The sequence below is a fragment of the Ranitomeya imitator genome, chromosome 6 (assembly GCF_032444005.1).
Source record: "Ranitomeya imitator isolate aRanImi1 chromosome 6, aRanImi1.pri, whole genome shotgun sequence".
Classification (NCBI taxonomy): Eukaryota; Metazoa; Chordata; class Amphibia; order Anura; family Dendrobatidae; genus Ranitomeya; species Ranitomeya imitator.
This window is the reverse complement of record NC_091287.1, coordinates 416,002,531-416,026,484: the sequence shown is the minus strand read 5'-3', so window position 1 is coordinate 416,026,484 and position 23,954 is coordinate 416,002,531. Positions and strand designations below refer to the sequence as shown.

The window sequence follows — 23,954 nt, the reverse complement described above, 5'->3', positions numbered from 1 at the left end:
TTTTCTTTAGTAACATAATCTGTCCTGAACCGAACTATGTGCGTGGAGAGTATAGGACAACAGTTTGCCCATGCAGATTAGACCAGAATTTCCTACATGTATTTTGCACTCATGCAGTTAATATTTTTGGATACAGAAAGAATTCAGGTCTCTTTGAAAAAATAAGAAACTTGTATGATTTTCTTCCATGCTGTCAGGCACATGGCTACTTTTAGATAATATGCTTGTCTAGGCCCGGGCCATCTGGCAACAGCTCCAGCTACATATACATGGCGATCCATCAAAGTGTTTTTGCCAGATGGCTTCAACACTTTGAAAACTTGCAACATTTTTGCGCTATGTGGCATTGTGAAAGAAAATGTGACTTTTGGCTTTTTAACACCAGTTACAAGGAGCTTTTGGCTGCCAAAAATAGCATAGCTGGGGAGAGATGGCGTGTGACTAGACCTGGCCATCACATTTTTTGAAAGTAGTGTAATGCAGGTGATATGAATGCAACAGCGGAGACAACAGGTGGGATCAACAATCTACTGCTACTTTATTCACTTAACAGGGTTAAATGCAGGAATTATCACAGATAAATGGTACAAGAACAATATTCACAGTATCATTTACAGGCAGCAGGCAATTATACGCACAGAGATATATTGGTTAGTACATTACAAGAGATATGTCCTCTACATCAGTTCAGGGTCTACAGTCCTTGATGGTCTAAGGCCCCTTTCACACATTAGTTTTTTGACGTCAGTCACAATCCGTTGGCTCGAACGATCGACAGATCTGTCACAGATTGTGAAAAACTGATGCGACGGATCCGTTTTTTGGACGGATCCGACTAGCGGATCTGGCTAATTGGATCAGATCATGCTCAGTTAAAAAAAAAAAACGGAATTCGTCACCGGATTTTGTTATTTGACGGATCCGGTGCCACAGGCTTCCATTCTAGCAAATGACAGACAGAGATGGATCCTTTTTTTCGACGGACACAAGAAACATTACTTTGTCCGTTGTCTCCGGCCACCGGACAAACAATTTTCGATGGATCTGGCGAATGATGGATGAAACATGATGCCATCGCTAATACAAGTCTATGAGAAAAAAACGGATCTGGTGGCATCAGTCGCCGGATACATTTTTTGCAAAATTCAACGGATTGCGACTGATGGCAAAAAACTGATGTGTTGAAGGGGCCTGATCGGGAAGGGGGCAAATGCTGTGAATTTTTTCTCCCTATTTTTACTTCTCTTGCATTTGACTGCCCTCAGACTGTTCCGTGGCGATGGTGGCTGCAAGCCCACCTTGCATGGATAGGATACAACCTGCCCCAATGCATTAAATTCAGGAAGTCCTTCCTGTGTGTCACCTAATCAGGTTCAGCAGGCAGGTTCACTCCCCCCGCAAACTTCCCAGCACAATTTGGTTCCTGCACAATTCTTTCTTTTTTTACTTTCACTTTCAGACTCTGAACAGACTCAGAAACTATCTTTTGTATTAAAGCATCTAATAATCATGGCAAATGTCATTGTGAAGGGAGGGGAGCAGGGTAAGCTGTGACAACACCTATTGGTGGATCCTGTGATATCATCATTCTACAGAGGTGTTATCAGACATTGTAATGCTGCCTCTGATAAGGAGCTATGCTGAAAACTCTTCCCAATAAAAAAACAGGATGTATGACTCTAAAAAAAGCATAAATGGACAGTGTAGAAATTGCATTATTACTAATTTTTTTTTAACAAAGATCATGAAAAAAATGCAAATATAAAAAATAAATGTAGCTCAAAACCTGATTTATACAATAGGTGGTTTCTGATGATCGCTTCCCTTTAAAGCAATGAATGTCAGTAGCCTTCTTCATACAAGTACAGTTTATTACCTTTTTACATTTTGAGGGATGAGGTATAGGATCCCTTAGATCCTCTTATGACTTGGTATCCCTGCCTGACTTGAGTTTACTCGCTGCTATAATTGTTCTTAACTTTTATTTCACTTTAAATTGGCAATCGTTAACATACAGTACATCATAACAACTCAGATTTTGGGGAAGATTTCCGTCTCTGTTCAGTCAACACATGCTTTTTCTGCTTGGGTTCAAAAGCCACATAGCAATTGTCTTCCAATTGTCCTCACAAGGTCGTCCCTGCAAAACTGTAGACATATCTAGCTGATAGAGGTGTAGAAGTGTTAAAACATACCTTTGGGTAGTGCTATCTGGGTGGTCCCTAAGACGTAAAGGGGTTGTACCAAGTTTGTAAGTTAGAAGCCAATAATGATAAAGTGCAGGAAAGAAAAATATTAAAGTGATAAATAACTTTTGTTGATAAAAAAAACAAAAGACAAAACAGTACATAATGGTAGTTGTCCCAACACAGATGACACAGTTGACACGTGTAGGTGGGTGAACAAAAGGGAAAGGACCCCTGGAAGTAATAATCCAAGTGGAAAGCATAAAACGTAATCAATTCATAATGACATGCACAATGGAAATAAGAGTGGCACACTAGGGGGAAATGATATTGAAGTAAAAAGTCAATTAATGTGAGGATATACATCGTGGCAGCCACCAAGCACACACGACACTCATTTTCTTTGCCCCTGATGAAGCATTCGTGAAACACGTGTTGGGTGTGTTAAGTGGGTGAGCCCCTTTCATGTTGCCTGCCAGGATGTGAGCACCCTCACAGTGTATTCCTTTTGAATAAGAAGCTGGACAGCTGTTTTCTTTATAACTTGCTCTACTTAGGATGCTTTGGAGACCAGGATTTCTTCTTACTCCTCTAACTTAAGACAGAGTTTTAAATTCACCTCAATGTTCTCTGCCATAACTAATCATAATTTTGACACTCAAATCTAATAGTGCAAATATGTCTATTTCTTTCCTCCAAGCATATCTCTCATACCCTTTAAGGGAATTTAAAGAGGACCTGTAACCAATTTTTACTCATTTTGCCTGATGCTCCCCTGAGTATTCTGGTTATTTTTAATCCATCATTCAGTTCCAGTTATGGCCTTTTTATGTAGTACTAATTTTTATGGTCCTTACCAAGGGGGCAGTCCTCACAGGATAGTTATGTAGACCAGCCTAAATAAACGCCCCTATAGAATCCTGTGAGTCACTCCTCCTTGTGAATAGCATAAAAATTAGCATTAATTAAAAATGCTCATATGTCTGGAACCATATGGCGAGTAAACAAGCAGAAAACTCCCCAAGGGCACAGCAAAACAATATAAAAGCAAAAACTGGCTACCCTTGACCTGATGACAAATCCTCTCTAAGAACCTCCTTGCTTAACATCATTGTCACGGTAGTTTTGCCAGGAGCTTAGCCTCTCTGGCTGTGATTTTATAAGATTTCAATCATGCACCAGCTGTATGATACAATACCCCACCCTATGGTTAGCTCCTGATTCTTTATAGAAAAATGTCTAGTATGTAAGGAGGTGCCATCTATAATTTTATTAGAATTATGTAAGCTACTGTTAGAATTGTATATGATCTGAGCTATGGCAAATCTCTTTCATTCTTTGTAGGTGAATGAACTAAAGTACGAGCTGGATGATCAAGAAAAGAAATACAAAGACCTTTCGAATATTCATTCCAAACTTTCAAAGGAAGCTGACATTTTGGTACTTATATGATATTTGTAATCTTTTTAATATATTACAGTACAGACCAAAAGTTTGGACACACCTCATTTAAAGATTTTTCTGTATTTTCATGACTATGAAAATCGTACATTCACACTGAAGGCATCAAAACTATGAATTAACACATGTGGAATTATATACTTAACAAAAAAGTGTGAGACAACTGAAATTATGTCTTATATTCTAGGTTCTTCAAAGTAGCCACCTTTTGCTGTGATGACTGCTTTGCACACTCTTGGCATTCTCTTGATGAGCTTCAAGTGGTAGTCACAGGAATGGTCTTCCAACAATCTTGAAGGAGTTCCCAGAGATGCTTAGCACTTGTTGGCCCTTTTGCCTTCACTCTGCGGTCCAGCTCACCCCAAACCATCTCGATTGGGTTCAGGTCTGGTGACTGTGGAGGCCAGGTCATCTGGCATAGCACTCCATCACTCTCCTTCTTGGTCAAATAGCCCTTACACAGCCTGGAGGTGTGTTTGGGGTCATTGTCCTGTTTAAAAATAAATGATGGTCCAGCAGTGTCACCAGCAAAGCACCCCCACACCATCACACCTCCTCCTCCATGCTTCACGGTGGGAACCAGGCAGGTAGAGTCCATCCGTTCACCTTTTCTGCGTCGCACAAAGACACGGTGGTTGGAACCAAAGATCTCAAATTTGGACTCATCAGACCAAAGCACAGATTTCCACTGGTCTCATGTCTATTCCTTGTGTTCTTTAGCCCAAACAAGTCTCTTCTGCTTGTTGCCTGTCCTTAGCAATCGTTTCCTAGCAGCTATTTTACCATGAAGGCCTGCTGCACAAAGTCTCCTCTTAACAGTTGTTGTAGAGATGTGTCTGCTGCTAGAACTCTGTGTGGCATTGACCTGGTCTCTAATCTGAGCTGCTGTTAACCTGCGATTTCTGAGGCTGGTGACTCAGATATACTTATCCTCAGAAGCAGAGGTGACTCTTGGTCTTCCTTTCCTGGGGCAGTCCTCATGTGAGCCAGTTTCTTTGTAGCGCTTGATGGTTTTTGCCACTGCACTTGGGGACATTTTCAAAGTTTTCCCAAATTTTTGGACTGACTGACCTTCATTTCTTAAAGTAATGATGGCCACTCGTTTTTCTTTACTTAGCTGCTTTTTTCTTACCATTATACAAATTCTAACAGTCAATTCAGTAGGACTATCAGCTGTGTATCCACCAGACTTCTGCACAACACAACTGATGGTCCCAATACCATTTATAAGGCAAGAAATCCCACTTATTAAACCTGACAGGACACACCTGTGAAGTGAAAACCATTCCTGGTGACTACCTCTTGAAGCTCATCAAGAGAATGCCAAGAGTGTACAAAGCAGTCATCAAAGCAAAAGGTGGCTATTTTGAAGATCCTAGAAAATAAGACATGATTTCAGTTGTTTCACACTTTTTTGTTAAGCATATAATTCCACATGTGTTAATTCATAGTTTTGATGCCTTCAGTGTGAATGTACAATTTTCATAGTCATGAAAAAACAGAAAAATCTTTAAATGAGAAGGTGTGTCCAAACTTTTGGTCTGTACTCTATATCTTCCTTCTCCCTCATACTTCTCTGGACAAAGGTTCTGTATATATATATATATATATATATATATATATATATATATATATATATATATATATATATATATGTATATTCTGTACGAACTTCAGCAAATCACTTGTCATCTCAGCACAGAATTTGAGACATTGCCAAATTTCATTTCTAAAGTCAGCAGAATTGTGATTACAGCTAAAAAGTTAAAGAGGACCTTTCACTAGCTTTAAAAAATTAGAATTAAATACCTTGTGAAAATCCCCAAGCTCCTTTGATTCTGCCACTCTTTTCGTTTTTTAACTTGGTCACTCCATTGCAGAGATATTCACATTTATTGCTTTTGGAGCAGAATATGTGAAATCTCTGCTTGTAATGAAAGTGGGCATTTCTTCAGAGTCATCTCTGGGGGTGTGCGCTTTCATTCCTTCCTCCCATACGCTGCCAATCACCACTCGGCAGCATCTGAAACTATTAGGCTGTGTGCACACGATGCAGATTTGGTGCAGAATTTTCTGCATTAAATCTGCATCTCCTGGCAGAATCCGCAGGTGCGTTTTTTGATGCGTTTTTTATGCGTTTTTTACCAATGGATTTCTATTATGGAGGGGTGCAGAAACGCTGCAGAACTGCACAAAAGAAGTGACATGCACTTCTTTGAAATCTGCAGCGTTTCTGCGCAGATTTTTCTGCACCTTGTGCACAGCTTTTTTTTTTCACATTGATTTGCATTGTACTGTAAATCACAGTGCAGTTCTGCAGCGTTTCTGCTGCAGAAAAATCTGCTGCAGTTCTGCACTAAATCTGCATCGTGTGCACATACCCTTAGATCAGCTGCTGGGAGGGAGCGTCTGGGAGGAAGGAGTGAAAGCGCATGCCCCCAGAGAAGACTCTGAACAGACGCTAGCTTTATTACAAGCAGAAATTTCACATATTGTGCTTCCAAAGCAAGACATGTGATTATCTCCGCAATGGAGGGATGCAGTGCAAAACAGAAAAAAAAAACAGAATAGTCAAGGGGGCTCAAGGTTTTTGCAAGGTTATTTAACTCATATTTTAGCAAGTTACAGGTCCTTTATAAATTGGTTCTCAGGGCACCAACATTGATGACTTAACCGTTGTGTAGGTCATCATTGTTTGGTTTGTGTGTATGCAGTGAAGAGGATGCAGTGCTCATCTGAGTGCCACATGCTCTTCATTGTTTACATTGGCGCGGTGGCTTCTCCATACAAGTAGCTGTCAAATCAATGGAATAATCTGCATTACGAGTAAATTTAACATCATAGTTAATCAGGATAAACTGTCTGCACTTAGTTGTATTATCTTCAATCACAAAGAAGCAAATTTATAACAGTGCGAAAGTGAACCCTTGGTCATCTGGCCACAATATAAACACTTCACAGCTCTCTCTATGCACAAGCTCTGATTATAGCGCCCAGCACCCCAAAATACAACATATTCTACACCATCCATACCGTTACCCACGGTGGTGCCTCTCACAGACTATGGCAAAGCCTGTCATCCTCCAATCTCTGTTAATTTTTGGATAACCTCAACATCCTTTTACTGAGCCCCCCAATAGGCTTCTAACAAGCTTAATTGGGCATCTCAAAACTTATGATGCCGGATCTGAGGAGGATGCCATCCAACAGTGAAAACTGGCTGACACGCAGAACCAGGACAGTGCAAATCGAATTACCTTGACATCTGGGGGCCTTCTGTAAGCACCCTCTGTGGCTGGGCACCATAGGTGATGGTGAATTTTACAATACCGTGCAATACTATAGTATTATACTGTGCTGTTGTACAAGTGATCAAGCAATCCTGGATTCAAGTCCTCTAAGCAGTTAATACAGAGCAAAACTTAGAGTCCAACTTCATTAACTCAGGAACTTTGCGTTAACAAATTGTTTTTCCTTTTTGATTGAAGGAATCCGATTTCCAGGCCCAGCTATCTAATTTGGAACAGCAGCTGCACAAAATCCTCCATGCACTAAGGGGCTTAGAATATGAAAATAAGACCCTCGCTCTGGAAAATGAGGATATGTTAATAAAAACTACAAACAGGTTAAGTAATCATTTTTCTGTATGCTTTTAAAGAATTACTTTTTTTTAATTAAGTTTTTGCTTTAATTAGTTCTCCCTACAGAGATATTGTTCATTCTACAGGAGTCATAGATTACATATTAGGCAGTGGATAGTAAATATACTCAAGTACCTTTTGAATTGAACCTTCGTCTGTGCCTATTCATTATGTAGTCATCAGCTCATTGACACATGAAAATGGGCGTCAAATTAATGACAGAAATGATAAAATTCATCAAGAGCAGTTTGCTAATAGCATCAAAGTGGCAACAAGGATTTTTCATATATTGTATTGTATTGCAATATGAGGTGCAACAAGTTTGCAATCCCTTCACTCCCATTGGCCGTGTCTGTATATATTTTTATAGTGTGTTTTAAAGGAGGCCCATGATTTGTGTTGCTTGTAGGCTCAAGTTCTTCTAAGGAACTGGGCACACTAAGTTTTTTAAAAGCTGTCAAAAAAGAATTTTCTAGTAGAATCTGCTGCTGGAAACACTCCTTCTTTGGGGGGTTTGGAAGATTTTTTCCATTTCCTGAAGTAATTATGGAGAATTTTTTCACAATATTTTTACAATGAGCGCACAATGTTTTAATACTCTTGGCAGAGACGCAGAGGTTTTCCTAAGCAAAGCTTCTTCAGTGATCTTTCTGCTGAAGCACTTTTGCTTGTGGGTTTGCCTGAGTTTTTCCCGTATTCTTTCATCTATGAGGAGCAGGCAGCTTCATTTGGAGGCCGCCCGAAGAATGACCAGTTCACATCCTTTAACCGATTCATGGTTCCGAAACCTGATTTGGTTAATAGTAGTAATGAAAGTCTGAACATGTGCACAGCAATGTTGTTTTTACATTGCTGTGCATTATGTTCATTTGTTGCGGCGCTTTTTTTTTAGGTGGATTCTACTTGAAAACGAAATTGTGTGCACATACCCTCAGAGAGTTTTTGTTTCTGAAGTTTTTTTTTTTGCAGCCTTTTGGAATATTTAATGATAGTTTGGATTATTTTCCATCAGGAGACGTTTCAAAGAATTGTCAAGCACTTTCTCCCACCAGGCGTTTTTTCAAATCTGAAGTGAAAGAAAAATGTTTGAAATATTGAATATATGACCCCCAAGTCATTTTACAAAATAAATGAATAAGAAAAGTCTTTGAAGTATTTTTTATGGGTTTTTCAAGCAGCTCTTTGAGGTTTTGGTCCACAATGACTACTCAAAAAACTCAGTGTGCATATACCCTTAGTATTCTCCTAATTGAAACTCAGTGATGCTTTATTTTAATATGTTTTGTTATTATTAATGATGTGTGTTCTAAAAGTTTTCCTTACTTTATTGGACACATTTATATAAAATTGTCTTTCAAAGTAACTACATATGTATTCATATTTACAATGTATGGCTGCACTTTTCATTTTGTTCTAATGGCTGATAGTTTTCAGCTTAAGTTGTCCAAACTTGGGGATCAAGTCCTTCAGTTACTCTATGTGTGCGCTGTCAGGATTCTCCATTGACGGCGCCAGGAGCGGGCGGTCATGACACACTTACGGCCAAATTCTGACTAAACGTATCAGGTCTTGCTGTATTCACGTTTATTGAGCAAGGCTGCACACGTCTAGTGAGCATGTATGAAAATCGCAAACTCGCGGCCACGCCCTCACCCACTCCAGTGACTGAAGAGTGACTGAAGATTTAAACCCCAAACCTGGACAACCCCTTTAGGTATAGAATATATTTTGCCTTAAATATGTACAATAGTGATTAGCATATCTACAGTAAACCCTGTGCACAGCATGCAGGAGTTTACAACACAGAGTAGCATAACATATTATCCTTCGTAGCACCATTTTTGACTCCTTTGTGTAAAATGTTTTTTTTTAAATTGTGTTCACTATAAAGAAATTTCCTTCTCGCCATTTCTTAGTTATATGAACATTACTAGTTACTTCCACCGACATTCTAGTGAAAGCATTGTGGACACCATTACAGCTCTCATTGGAGGTTCGCTCAGTTTTCACAGAGCTCTGAACTACAACGCTGCCTCCTTGTGTGGAAATACAGCAACAAGTATTCTGCTTTCCAAAGACAACTAATTGATCAAAAATAAGAAAATATTTTATCCAGCGGACGGTCAGGCATTAATGCCCTTAGTGGCGTATGGGGCCCTGCTCACCGGGCCCCAGCGGTAGGGTTCTGCCGCTTCAGTAATTGATTGCGTGTCCTCAGATGCACGATCAGTTGAACAGCCGCCAGCCAATCACAGGCCAGCATATGACGTCAGCGCGCACTTTGCCAACATATGACATATGACACTGTCATACGCTGGAACGAAGGTGCGCACCTCAGCTGAATCATGGCAGAGGACACCGCTGGACCTCGGCCTTTTAAGGAGAAACTTTTTTTTTTGTAAAGCTGCGGTATGGGGGTGCATTATACCGCCATGGGGGTGCAATATACCATTATGTGATGCATTATACCACTATGGAGTGCTTTATACCACTATGGAGTACATTATACTACGATGGGGGTGTATTAAACTGCTATCAACAATGGGGGTGGATTTTACTACCACGGGGGTGCATTATGCCACTATGGGGCAGCATTATATCACTATGGGGAGCATTATACCACTATGGGGCTGCATTATACCATCATGGGGTGCATTATACCACCATGGGGTGCATTATACCATTATGTGATGCATTATACTACTATGAGGTGCTTTATACCACTATGGAGTACATTATACTACGATGGGGGTACATTATACTGCTATCTGCTATGGGGGTGGATTATACTACCATGGGGTGCATTATACCACTATGGGGCAGCATTTTTTCACTATGGGGAGCATTATACCACTATGAGGCTGCATTATACCATCATGGGGTGCATTATACCACTATGATGTGCATTATTCCACTATGGGGTGCAGTATACCACTATGAGGCTGTATTATACCACCATCGGGGTGCAATATACTGGTATGGGCCTCATTATACTGGGGCTGCATTATACTATGTATAACTGGGGTGCTTTATACTATATATGACTATGGGATACATTATACTACTATGGGGGGTGCATTATACTGCTATATATGTCTATGGGGTGTATAATTGTGGATGGCTATGGGGGCAATATGGAGAGACATGAGGCAGAATGGGAGGACACGTGGGGTACAGAATGGGAGGTCATGTGGGGTTCAGAATGTGGGAGATTATTACTGTAGGTGCTAATTAAAGGATATTATTTTTAAGGATGGTTTTTTCAGTGTGTGGGAGGAGAAGGTCCTATTACTGTGCAGGGTGACACGGTCACTTTTTTTCTTCATCTGGCTTAGTGTAGAGGTTGGGGAAAATTTGGGGAATGTGCTCTAGATAACTGTTATTTTCGGCAGAGATGACTGCTGGCTGGAAGAAGTGATGGCGGTGTGCGCTGGATGAAGATGAAAAGCGAAGATGAAAGACTTCAACTAGAGACATCACCAGGGAGTCAGCGTTTTACCTGTACACTGACACTATACACTGTATACTATATATAGAGCTCCTGTGTATAATGTCACTGATAATCACTGTATTATCTGCACTGACGCTATACACAGAGCTCCTTTGTATAATGTCACCGATGATCACTGTATTATCTGCAGTGACACTATATACAGAGCTCCAGTGTGTGTCACCGATGATCACTGTATTACGTGTACACTGACACTAAACACTGTGTACTATATACAAAGCTCCTGTGTATAATTGCGCTTATGGTAAAATTAGTATTTATTTTAATTAATGATCAGTATTGTAGTATTTGGTCACTATGTGGTTGTAATATGTGGTCTTGTCATTGTGTGATGGTATTTGTCCCTTGTAGAGGTGGGCTGACACCTGGATGTTCGGGTCCGGCAGGTTTGGCTGAACAGTTACAAAAAGTTTGGGTTCGGGTACCAGAACAGTTTTTGGACCTAAACCCCATTCACTTGAACAGGAGGGGGGGGGGGGGGAAGGCAGAACATCCAGTGTTTGCCATACTGTCATGTGCATGACGGCAAACACCGCTTCTGATCAGTGGTGAAATCATCCCCGCAGGTCAGAGAGACGCGATTCCCATGCTGTCAAAAGACAGCTGTGATCGGAGGTATAAAGTTTACCTCCGATCACTGGTGTCAGTGGATGGGACTACAGCTCCCATCATCTGACATCTGCTTCCGCTAATAACAGCAAGAGCAGGAGCGGCTGATGGGTGTATTCATTAGCCGACTCCTGCGCTGTAAAAAAATAATTAAAAAAATAAACAGCATGGGTTTCCCTGTATTTTTGATAACCAGCCAGGCAAAACTCACAGCTGTTGGCTGCAATCCTACGCTGTCATTTTCAACAAGGCTGGTTATCAAGAATAGAGGGGGCCCAACGCTGTATTTTTTAATTATTTAAATGATCATTTTTGACAACCAGTCATGCTAAAGCAGACAGCTGGGGGCTAGTTTTGTCAGGCTGGTAAGGGGCCATGAATATTGGCCCCACAGCCCAAAAATAGCAGCCTGCAGCTGCCGAGAAAAGGCACATCTATTAGATGTGCCAATTCTGGCACTTTGCCCGACTCTTCACCATTTGCCCTGTAGCGATGGCAAGTGGGGTTCATATTTGTGGGGTTGATGTCACCTTTGTATTGTCGGGTGACATCAAGCCCACGGCTTAGTAATGGAGAGGCATCTATAAGGCACCTATTCTTTACTAATCCTATAGTTATATGGTAAATAAAGACACAGCAAGAATAAAATCCTTTATTAGAAATAAAACGAAACACACTTTTACTTTTTTTTATTTAAAAATAATAAACACAGTTATACTCACCTAAAGCCTAATTGCACGTTTTCTGTAAGAAAACAAAAATAAAAACAACAATATCCCTCACCTCTCCGTCGTTCTGTCCCACGCTGTAACCCATGTCTGGGGGAAACACAGTTTTCAACCTGGATGGTGCCAAAATGTGATCATCCAGGCTGAGAACCACTGGTGACTGAGCTGCTGCGAGTGCAGACTCAGTGACCGGGGGTGATGTCATCGAGGTTACCTCCAGTCACTGAGGCTGCATTCCCAACCGGGCTGAACTGCCGTGACCTTGGTGAGATCCCCGCTAGTGTCACACTCATGCCCAGGCTGGTTGGCGCGGGCATGCGGAGGTGTGGCCCCACTGTGCCACAGACCAGACTATCCTGGAAGGGGCTTAACTAACTAGCTTCCTTGGTATTCACTGGAGCCTCTGATGGTGATGTCAGGCTTATGCGGCAGGAAGCTACCAGGTACCACTCCAGGGTGGTGTCTGGCTGTGGCTGCTAATCCCAACGGAGGAATGGAACATAGATAGGCAGGCGGGCACGGCTGGCACTCTGGCAGACAGGTGGGCAGGGCTGGGACACAGGCAGGCAGATGGGTACAACAGAGACACTGGCAGGAACGGCTGGGACACTGGCAGGCAGGTGGACACAGCTGGTACTCTAGCAGGCGGGCACGGCTGATGCACTGGCAGGACAGGCGGACAGGACTGGTACACTGGCAGGACCGGTATATAGGCAGATATATGAAAACAGGTAGGAACCTGTTCAGACAGGAGGACTTATGAATAGCTAGAGAAAGACCACAAGGAGCAGAGCAAAGGAGAAGCACAGGAGGAGGAGCCACAAACAGGAGGCGAAGTCAAGTACAGAAGCGCAGGGGAGGAGCCAAAAACAGGAGGCGGAACCAAGTACAGAAATGCATGAGGCGGAGCCAAGAGCAAGAGGCGGAGCCAAGTACAGAAACACAGGAGGCAGAGCCAAGTGCAGGAGGCGGAGCAAGTACAGAAACGCAGGAGGTGGAGCCAAGAGCAGGAGACGTAGAAACAGCAAGGTAGAACCGCAAGGAGCGGAGCCAGGGAGAACCACAAGGAGCGGAGCCGCAGAGCAAAGTCACAGAGTGCAGAGACAAGAGCAGGGCAAAGCCATAAAGTGCAGAGACAAGAGCAGAGCAAGCCAAGACACGGAGTGCAGAGCCAAGAGCAGAGCAAGACACAGAGTGCAGAGCCGAGAGCAGAGCAAAGCAAGACACAGAGTGCAGAGCCGAGAGCAGAGCAAAGCAAGATACAGAGTGCAGAGCCAAGAGCAGAGCAAACCAACACAGGAATTTAAACGGACACAGGAACAGGACTAGACTAAGACAGAGTCAGGAACGGGACAAGGCACAGAGATACGGACACAGGCCAGGGTACAACGACCCACTGGGTGGTGGACACAAGTGTCACAGAGCCAGGACCTGGCACTTCAGCAGCAAAGAACTGACTGAGGGAGTAAGTTGCACAGGCCCCACCAATGGGTGAGGAAGTCTTAAATATAGGAAGCCTCATGGCAATTGGCCGGGGACACCTTAGCAAGGTGCACACAGTCTCAATAAGACACAGGAACTGCTGGCGCCGCCCCCGTATGCACAGAGACAGAGCATGCACAGAGAAAGCTGCAGACATCAGGCACAAAGCATGGAGCCAGCAGCAGAGAGAACTCAGACCATGGACCGGAGAAGTGAGTGAGTTTGTGTGAAAAGCAGGTGGGGAATGGGAGGCCATGCAGTGATGCCAGCAGAGTTGCTACAGCTAGCATGTTTTTGTCATTTATTTCAATCTGCTGACACCAGTGACTGGAGGTGAACTTTATACCTCCGATCACAGCTGGGTGCTCATGCTGTCTTTTAACAGTGTGGGATTGGCGGCTCTCTGACCGGTGGGGATGAGTGGGTGGTAGGACTGTGGAAGGTTCAAGGATTGGAGGCAGAACTGGAGTGGAGCCTGGGTGGAGTCTCAAGGGGACCCAAACATTTTGCCAGTATGGGGTTCCGAAATTCCTGATGGCATGCCAGTGGACAGTGCATAGACTTCTGCATAGCTGATTTTGTAATGCTCCTTAATATTCTGCAGAAATCAGGTTTAGTCATGAGGTGCAGAGCGAATTATCATTGCTGAATGTCATTTGATGTGGATTTATAAGTCACTGATTTCTAGCCATTACGTGATTACTGCACCATCCTGCAACCCTCACCTCTGCTTCCGTCTATTTTTCTCGGTAATTAGTGTGCTGAGATTTTACACATCTTTGTAGGTCACTGTCTGACAAAACTGTAGTTTCTTGATCAGGAAACCAAACATTGATTTTTGTTTTTCTTTATTGCAGTCACAAGATGAAGAGTAAACTTGAAGCAGACATCAGACGCATGCAGAAAAGTCAGCTGCGAAATGAAGAGCAGTCTAATAATACGACTAATGAGCTCGCTCACGTGTCTGTTAGCCATGCTGCGTCCAAGAGGAGACTATCAGAACTGGAGAACCAGTCATCTAAAGAGGAATCCCGCCTAAAGGTGATTTTATTATGTTTTATATACAGGAAGTATAAAACTCAATGCTACTTTCTACCGCAAAAACAACAGTTACAGTGCCTTGCGAAAGTATTTGGCCCCCTGGAACTTTTCAACCTTTTCCCACATATCATGCTTCAAACATAAAGATACCAAATGTAAATTTTTGGTGACGAATCAACAACAAGTGGAACACAATTGTGAAGTTGAATTAAATTTATTGGTTATTTTAAATTTTTGTGGAAATTTAAAAACTGAAAAGTGGGGCTTGCAATATTATGCGGCCCCTTTAATTTCAGTGCAGCAAACTCACTCCAGAAGTTCATTGTGGATCTCTGAATGATCCAATGTTGTCCTAAATGCCTAATGATGATAAATATAATGCACCTGTGTGTAATCAAGTCTCTGTATAAATGCAACTGCTCTGTGATAGCCTCAGGATTCTGTTTGAAGCACACAGAGCATCATGAAGACCAAGGAACACAACAGGCAGGTCCGTGATACTGTTGTGGAGAAGTTTAAAGCTGGATTTGGATACAAAATGATTTCCAAAACTTTAAACATCCCAAGGAGCACTGTGCAAGCGATCATATTGAAATGGAAGGAGTATCATACCACTGCAAATCTACCAAGACCCGGCCGTCCCTCTAAACTTTCATCTCAAACAAGGAGAAGACTGATCAGAGATGCAGCTAAGAGGCCTATGATCACTTTGGATAAACTGCAGAGATCTACAGCTGAGGTGAGACAGTCTGTCCATAGGACAACAATCAGTTGTACACTGCACAAATCTGGCCTTTATGGAAGATTGGCAAGAAGAAAGCGATTTCTCAAAGAGATCCATAAAAAGTGTTGTTTAAAGTTTGCAATAAGCCACGTGGGAGACACACCAAACATGTGGAAGAAGGTGCTCTGGTCAGATGAAACCAAAATTGAACTTTTTAGCAACAATGCCAAACGATATGTTTGGCGTAAAGGCAACACAGCTCATCACCCTGAACACACCAACCCCACTGTCAAACATGGTGGTGGCAGCATCATGGTTTGGGCCTGCTTTTCTTCAGCAGAGACAGAGAAGATGGATAAAATTGATGGGAAGATGGATGGAGCCAAATACAGGACCATTCTTGAAGAAAACCTGTTGGAGTCTGCAAAAGACCTGAGACTGGGACGGAGATTTGTCTTCCAACAAGACAATGATCTCAAACATAAAGCAAAATCTACAATGGAATGGTTCACAAATAAACGTATCCAGGTGTTAGAATGGCCAAGTCAAAGTCCAGACCTCCATCCACTTGATAATCTGTGGAAAGAGCTGAAAAATGCTGTTCACAAACGATCTCCATCAAACCTCACCGAGCTCGAGCTGTTAGCCAAGGAAGAATGGGCAAGAATTTCAGTCTCTTGATGTACAAAACTGATAGAAATATACCCCAAGCAACTTGCAGCTGTAATCGCAGCAAAAGGTGGCGCAACAAAGTATTAAGTTAAAGGGGCCGAATAATATTGCACGCCCCACTTTTCAGTTTTTGATTTTCCACAAAAATTTTAAATAACCAATAAATTTCGTTCAACTTCACAATTGTGTTCCACTTGTTGTTGATTCTTCACCAAAAATTTACATTTGGTATCTTTATGTTTGAAGCATGAAATGTGGGAGAAGGTTGAAAAGTTCCAGGGGGCCGAATACAATTGTAAGGCAATGTATATGTTGTATGAGGAGGCACAGTACTAGCACGCTGCACCCCTAAGTTAGGCTAGAACCACATGATTGCAGTTTTTTGGGGACTTACGGTGTATATCCTTCCTGGAGGATCTACTTCTGGCTTTGGTTAGAAATAAAAAAAACCTGCAGGTTTGTTTCAGTCCAAGGTAATTTTTTTTCTAGTATGTGAAAAAAGGACCATTTTTTTTCCCTCAGTATGTTGGATCCATCTTTGGTGGTTGTGTCAATTTTTACAATCTACGTATGATCTGCTCTTCTCAAAAGAGTTCTTGAACTCTATAGCATCACCTATAGCGTTGGAAGTAGCGATCCTACATGTCACAATCAACCCTTTAACGAGTCTTGCAATATGACTTAGGATAAAAGCCAAATCAGTATCTCAATTCATGACATCACTCAGATGACACACGGTTACATCCATTATTTTTTAGGTACCCGTTCACTTGAATGAGCGATTTTACCTGCAGATCAGATCAAAATAGGACTTGTTACCACTTCTTTTTTTGAGACCAAATTGAAATTTTCACAATCATAAATTGAAATAAATGCAAAATGCTTGTAAAAACAAACAACTTTACCGCTTTTTAAAAATCCTCTCTCTTCTCAAGAATAGAGGAATTTTTAATTCTTTTGTTTACAGCTTGTTGCCTGGGTTACCGGCTATCTCTGTGGCAGATCAGCGGTGGCCGGTTTCCTAAGAAATGAAAGTGTGCTTGTAAGCTTTTTACATAGAGATTGCAATTGTTGCTTTGTAGATGGCCAGAATGCTTGATCTTTCCGGCTTCAGTGCCTCTGCACTTCTCTTAAGCTACTGTAGGGGAGCGCCAGGGGTGCAGTGGTAGCCTAACATACCGGTCTGGTGGACCCTGGTCTCCTTCTACATAAAAACTGCATCTCAATTTGAGCTTACTTGTGTTCCCGTTTTCTGCTCCTTCTGGAATTCCCCGCTGATCTTTAGGGTTACTCTCACTTATTTCAGAATAAATAGACACACAGTCCAATTGCAATTCAAAACGGGCAACTTTACATGACATACTTCGCAGCATATCCTTTCAGCATCAAAGTCCATACAGTTCACATCCTGTACTTTCCCTGTACTACACTTCATGTCCTCACCTACATTACGGGGTAATAGCGCCTTAGGCGGTATCGCAGCATCATCATGGTGTAGACTCATTACATTTGAGGATCCACTCGTCGGTTTCACACCGGACCTTAGAGCTTCAGCCCAAGCAATGACCCGCCACATGATGAATAATCTGCGGCCTATACGTCTTTTGGACCTCTTTCTCTTCCAAGCTTCCCACTGCTGAAATGCTGCTGCTGGAGACTGTCCTTCTGTCCCTAAAGGACTGTGAATGGCTGGGTTCTCCTCTTGAAACATTACATGGCTGCTGCGGTTTCCTGGGCCTAGAGCCCGTGTGAACGCTTCAAGCGCTTAGGCCCTTCTGAACTAACCTAACACTTGCTTAGCATACAGCAGCCCCTTCTACAATTAACCATCTACTTACACTATGTTCCTGTATACACTATGAATTCCATAGTGGCCATAATTGGACACTGCGCTTTCCCTATTCTTATACAACAGTATAACATATACAGGGTGGTCCAAAAGTAGGTGGACAGTAAGTGTAATAGGGTTATGAAGGGGGAGATTTATCAAACATGTTTTTTGGGGTTCAAAGTTCTCACCCCAGATCTAGATAAGTTCCTTGGGGGGTCTAGGTTCCAAAATGGGGTCACTTGTGGGGGGTTTCTACTGTTTAGGCACATCAGTGGCTCTGCAAACGCAACGTGACGCCGGCAGACCATTCCATCAAAGTCTGCATTCCAAAACGTCACTACTTCCCTTCCGAGTCCCGACGTGCGCCCAAACAGTGGTTTACCCCCTCATATAGGATATCGGAGTACTCAGGACAAACTGGACAGCAACTTTTGCGGTCCACTTTCTCCTTTTACCCTTGGGAAAATAAAAAAATTGTTGCTAAAAGATCATTTTTGTGACTAAAGAGTTAAACATTCATTTCTTTTCTTCGTTGTTGCTTCTGCTGCTGTGAAAACCTGAAGGGTTAATAAACTCCTTGAATGTGGTTTTGAGTACCTTGAGGGGTGCATTTTTTAGAATGGTGTCACTTTTGGGTATTTTCAGCCATATAGACCCCTCAAACTGACTTCAAATGTGAGGTGGTCCCTAAAAAAAGGTTTTGTAAATTTTGTTGTAAAAATGAGAAATCACTGGTCAACTTTTAACCCTTATAACTTCCTAACAAAAAAAGGGTTGCTTCCAAAATTGTGCTAATGTAAAGTATACATGTGGGAAATGTCATTTATTAACTATTTTGTGTCACATAACTCTCTGGTTTAACAGAATAAAAATTCGAAAAAAATAATAATAATAATAAATCAAAATAAATGTTATTACTTTCTGTCCACCTACTTTTGGACCACCCTGTGTATATATATATATATATATATATATATATATATATATATATATTTATCAAGACACGGTAATACACCTAACAGTGTAGCAGTACTATTGTATATGAGTGGTAATACACTAAATCGTGTAGCAGTACCAACATTCGTTAACAAATATACAAACACTGATAATATACAGCACCGGGATGAGAGAGAAAGGCAAAGGTAAAAATGATAATATATCATACCCCCTACACTACCTCTGCCAGTAACATGGGAGAACTCACAGTTCGGTCCAGCGACAAAGTCACGAACCACCTGCCATAAGTAGTCAAGATGCTGGGAGGCAGCGGAGCAGTGCGCTCCTGAACAACAATCATGAAAATAACCCTTTAATGTGTCCATGATCTGTCTGTAAGAGAAAAACAATGGACAGAACACATATAATGAAAACTGATGTGTGGATGACATCTAATGTTGACATCAAGTTGTTTCGGACATATATTGTACGTTTCTGTGTGACGCACAATATGACCATTATTACACTACCCACATACTGTACAGCGAGGGGCAGACGTAGCTCTACACTTTCAATAATCGTTGAATTATAATCATGTTATCATCTGTGCAGGGTTTTCATGAATTCACTGTGTAACTAAGTATCTTGCATATATTTCACAGCTTAGCTATGCAGAATTGTCATGTAAAGAAGATGGGCGACAACAACTTATGGCAGCTTTAAGGGCCAACATGTATTGTCCAGCTTTAGTAGAAAGCTAAAAAAAAATGTCCTGTTGTTATTGGTGTCCTTTTGTAAGGCAGACCATTATTTTGTGCACTTGCTCAATCACAATGATACGGTGGTAATTATCTAACAGTCCACTAGGTGGCAGTGCTCTGTAACACATAGGATGCTGAGCGCACACTGTGGGCAGACTATGGGAACTGTACCTGGTCACTGGATTCCTGCTAACACCAAGTTGTGCTTTGTGTATACAGATATGGAAAAAACAGAGAATATTGTGTACTTAGAGTTATAGAATTTTTTAAAAGGACATCACTTTCATTCTAACTTACATTCATTCTATAAATAAATAATAATAATTCTATTATCTTAGGTTTTATTCTCACTAATTTTATTCTTTGTCAGGGATTCTGGTATCTTTGAAGGCGAGAATAGCCTAATATACAGCAATGCTTTTGTGTCACTAATGCTGCACCATCATACAATCTGTCAATGGGATTTGTCTTCAAACAGTCCTGCATAGGTGTCATTGCTCTGTTTTGAACAAAAGCAATGATGTTAGAGAGAGCAAAGCCTTTAAAAGCCTTGAGAATATAAAATATAATACAGCAATATTGCCTAGTTGCTTTTCTTTTTTTATATTTTTATCATGCTTTTTTGAGTGATAACTAGAATTTAGTCATGAAAACATAGTCTAGCCCCTTAGTGACCACCAATATGTCTTTTTACTGACCTGCGATATAAGAGACTAGCCTCACCTGACCGGTGACAATCCATCAGCTGTCGGCTGTACACTACAGCTGACAACTTGCTGCATAAGCCACAATCAGTGTTGGCTCCTACTATGGTTGTTTAACCCCTTAAATGCTTCTGTCAATAATGACTACAGCATCTAAATTGTTAACAGAGTGTGGGGGCTTCCTCTTTATCCCCATTGGCATCCTGAGATCATGATCGTGTGGTCCTGATGTTTGCGATGGCAGTTCACGACCAAATAATGGCCTTAGAGTCTGCCGGCTATAGCGACTTGTTCAAAAGTTATCAAAATTTAGGTGGAATTTAGGTGGTAAAAACAAACTTTTTCATTCCTGTTATGCCACTTTGCATTAATTCATGAAAAGCACCTGAAGGGTTAATAAACTACCTGAAAGCAATTTTGAATACGTTGAGACGTGTGTTTTTTAACATGGTATCACTTTTGGGGGTTTCTAACACATAACACCCCCAGAGTCACTTCAAAACTAAACTGGTCCCTAAAAAAATAAGTTTTGTAAATTTTCTTGAAGAAATGAAAAATTACTGTTATATTTTTGAACCTTCTAAAATGCTAACAAAAAAACATTTTACAAATGGTGCTGATGTAAAGCCGACATGAGGGAAATTATATTTATTAATGTTTTTACATAGTAACATAGTAACATAGTTAGTAAGGCCGAAAAAAGACATTTGTCCATCCAGTTCAGCCTATATTCCATCATAATAAATCCCCAGATCTACGTCCTTCTACAGAACCTAATAATTGTATGATACAATATTGTTCTGCTCCTGGAAGACATCCAGGCCTCTCTTGAACCCCTCGACTGAGTTCGCCATCACCACCTCCTCAGGCAAGCAATTCCAGATTCTCACTGCCCTAACAGTAAAGAATCCTCTTCTATGTTGGTGGAAAAACCTTCTCTCCTCCAGACGCAAAGAATGCCCCCTTGTGCCCGTCACCTTCCTTGGTATAAACAGATCCTCAGCGAGATATTTGTATTGTCCCCTTATATACTTATACATGGTTATTAGATCGCCCCTCAGTCGTCTTTTTTCTAGACTAAATAATCCTAATTTCGCTAATCTATCTGGGTATTGTAGTTCTCCCATCCCCTTTATTAATTTTGTTGCCCTCCTTTGTACTCTCTCTAGTTCCATTATATCCTTCCTGAGCACCGGTGCCCAAAACTGGACACAGTACTCCATGTGCGGTCTAACTAGGGATTTGTACAGAGGCAGTATAATGCTCTCATCATGTGTATCCAGACCTCTTTTAATGCACCCCATGATCCTGTTTGCCTTGGCAGCTGCTGCCTGGCACTGGCTGCTCCAGGTAAGTTTATCATTAACTAGGATCCCCAAGTCCTTCTCCCTGTCAGATTTACCCAGTGGTTTCCCATTCAGTGTGTAATGGTGATATTGATTCCTTCTTCCCATGTGTATAACCTTACATTTATCATTGTTAAACCTCATCTGCCACCTTTCAGCCCAAGTTTCCAACTTATCCAGATCCATCTGTAGCAGAATACTATCTTCTCTTGTATTAACTGCTTTACATAGTTTTGTATCATCTGCAAATATCGATATTTTACTGTGTAAACCTTCTACCAGATCATTAATGAATATGTTGAAGAGAACAGGTCCCAATACTGACCCCTGCGGTACCCCACTGGTCACAGCGACCCAGTTAGAGACTATACCATTTATAACCACCCTCTGCTTTCTATCACTAAGCCAGTTACTAACCCATTTACACACATTTTCCCCCAGACCAAGCATTCTCATTTTGTGAACCAACCTCTTATGCGGCACGGTATCAAACGCTTTGGAAAAATCGAGATATACCACGTCCAATGACTCACCGTGGTCCAGCCTATAGCTTACCTCTTCATAAAAACTGATTAGATTGGTTTGACAGGAGCGATTTCTCATAAACCCATGCTGATATGGAGTTAAACAGTTATTCTCATTGAGATAATCCAGAATAACATCCCTCAGAAACCCTTCAAATATTTTACCAACAATAGAGGTTAGACTTACTGGCCTATAATTTCCAGGTTCACTTTTAGAGCCCTTTTTGAATATTGGCACCACATTTGCTATGCGCCAGTCCTGCGGAACAGACCCTGTCGCTATAGAGTCCCTAAAAATAAGAAATAATGGTTTATCTATTACATTACTTAGTTCTCTTAGTACTCGTGGGTGTATGCCATCCGGACCCGGAGATTTATCTATTTTAATCTTATTTAGCCGGTTTCGCACCTCTTCTTGGGTTAGATTGGTGACCCTTAATATAGGGTTTTCATTGTTTCTTGGGATTTCACCTAGCATTTCATTTTCCACCGTGAATACCGTGGAGAAGAAGGTGTTTAATATATTAGATTTTTCCTCGTCATCTACAACCATTCTTTCCTCACTATTTTTTAAGGGGCCTACATTTTCAGTTTTTATTCTTTTACTATTGATATAGTTGAAGAACAGTTTGGGATTAGTTTTACTCTCCTTAGCAATGTGCTTCTCTGTTTCCTTTTTGGCAGCTTTAATTAGTTTTTTAGATAAAGTATTTTTCTCCCTATAGTTTTTTAGAGCTTCAATGGTGCCATCCTGCTTTAGTAGTGCAAATGCTTTCTTTTTACTGTTAATTGCCTGTCTTACTTCTTTGTTTAGCCACATTGGGTTTTTCCTATTTCTAGTCCTTTTATTCCCACAAGGTATAAACCGCTTACAGTGCCTATTTAGGATGTTCTTAAACATTTTCCATTTATTATCTGTATTCTTATTTCTGAGGATATTGTCCCAGTCTACCAGATTAAGGGCATCTCTAAGCTGGTCAAACTTTGCCTTCCTAAAGTTCAGTGTTTTTGTGACTCCCTGACAAGTCCCCCTAGTGAAAGACAGGTGAAACTGCACAATATTGTGGTCGCTATTTCCTAGATGCCCAACCACCTGCAGATTTGTTATTCTGTCAGGTCTATTAGATAGTATTAGGTCTAAAAGTGCTGCTCCTCTGGTTGGATTCTGCACCAATTGTGAAAGATAATTTTTCTTGGTTATTAGCAGAAACCTGTTGCCTTTATGGGTTTCACAGGTTTCTGTTTCCCAGTTAATATCCGGGTAGTTAAAGTCCCCCATAACCAGGACCTCATTATGGGTTGCAGCTTCATCTATCTGCTTTAGAAGTAGACTTTCCATGATTTCTGTTATATTTGGGGGTTTGTAACAGACCCCAATGAGAATTTTGTTACCATTTTTCCCTCCATGAATTTCGACCCATATGGACTCGACATCCTCATTTCCTTCGCTAATATTCTCCCTTAAAGTGGACTTTAGACAAGACTTTACATAGAGACAAACCCCTCCTCCTCTCCGATTTTTACGATCCTTTCTAAACAGACTGTAACCCTGTAAGTTAACTGCCCAGTCATAGCTTTCATCTAACCATGTCTCGGTTATTCCCACTATGTCAAAGTTACCTGTAGATATTTCTGCTTCTAGTTCTTCCATCTTGTTTGTCAGGCTTCTGGCGTTTGCGAGCATGCAGTTTAGAGGATTTTGTTTTGTTCCAATCTCCTTGCTGTGGATTTTTTTAGAAATGTTCTTACCTCCCTTCTGAGTATGTTTTCCTGGGTCTTCTTTGGTCGAGTCTAATG

At 41.3% G+C, this 23,954-nt stretch overlaps 1 protein-coding gene across 1 annotated transcript in view; it reads left to right on the top strand.

Annotated features, from left to right (window-relative positions):
- The window catches only part of CCDC178 (coiled-coil domain containing 178), a 787,921-nt gene that overhangs the window by 150,039 nt on the left and 613,928 nt on the right, over nucleotides 1–23,954 (top strand). The window contains exons 11-13 of the mRNA XM_069731267.1: nucleotides 3,531–3,626; nucleotides 7,136–7,272; nucleotides 14,476–14,659. Of these exons, the coding sequence (XP_069587368.1) occupies nucleotides 3,531–3,626; nucleotides 7,136–7,272; nucleotides 14,476–14,659 (417 nt within the window). The remainder of the gene's footprint in view (nucleotides 1–3,530; nucleotides 3,627–7,135; nucleotides 7,273–14,475; nucleotides 14,660–23,954) is intronic.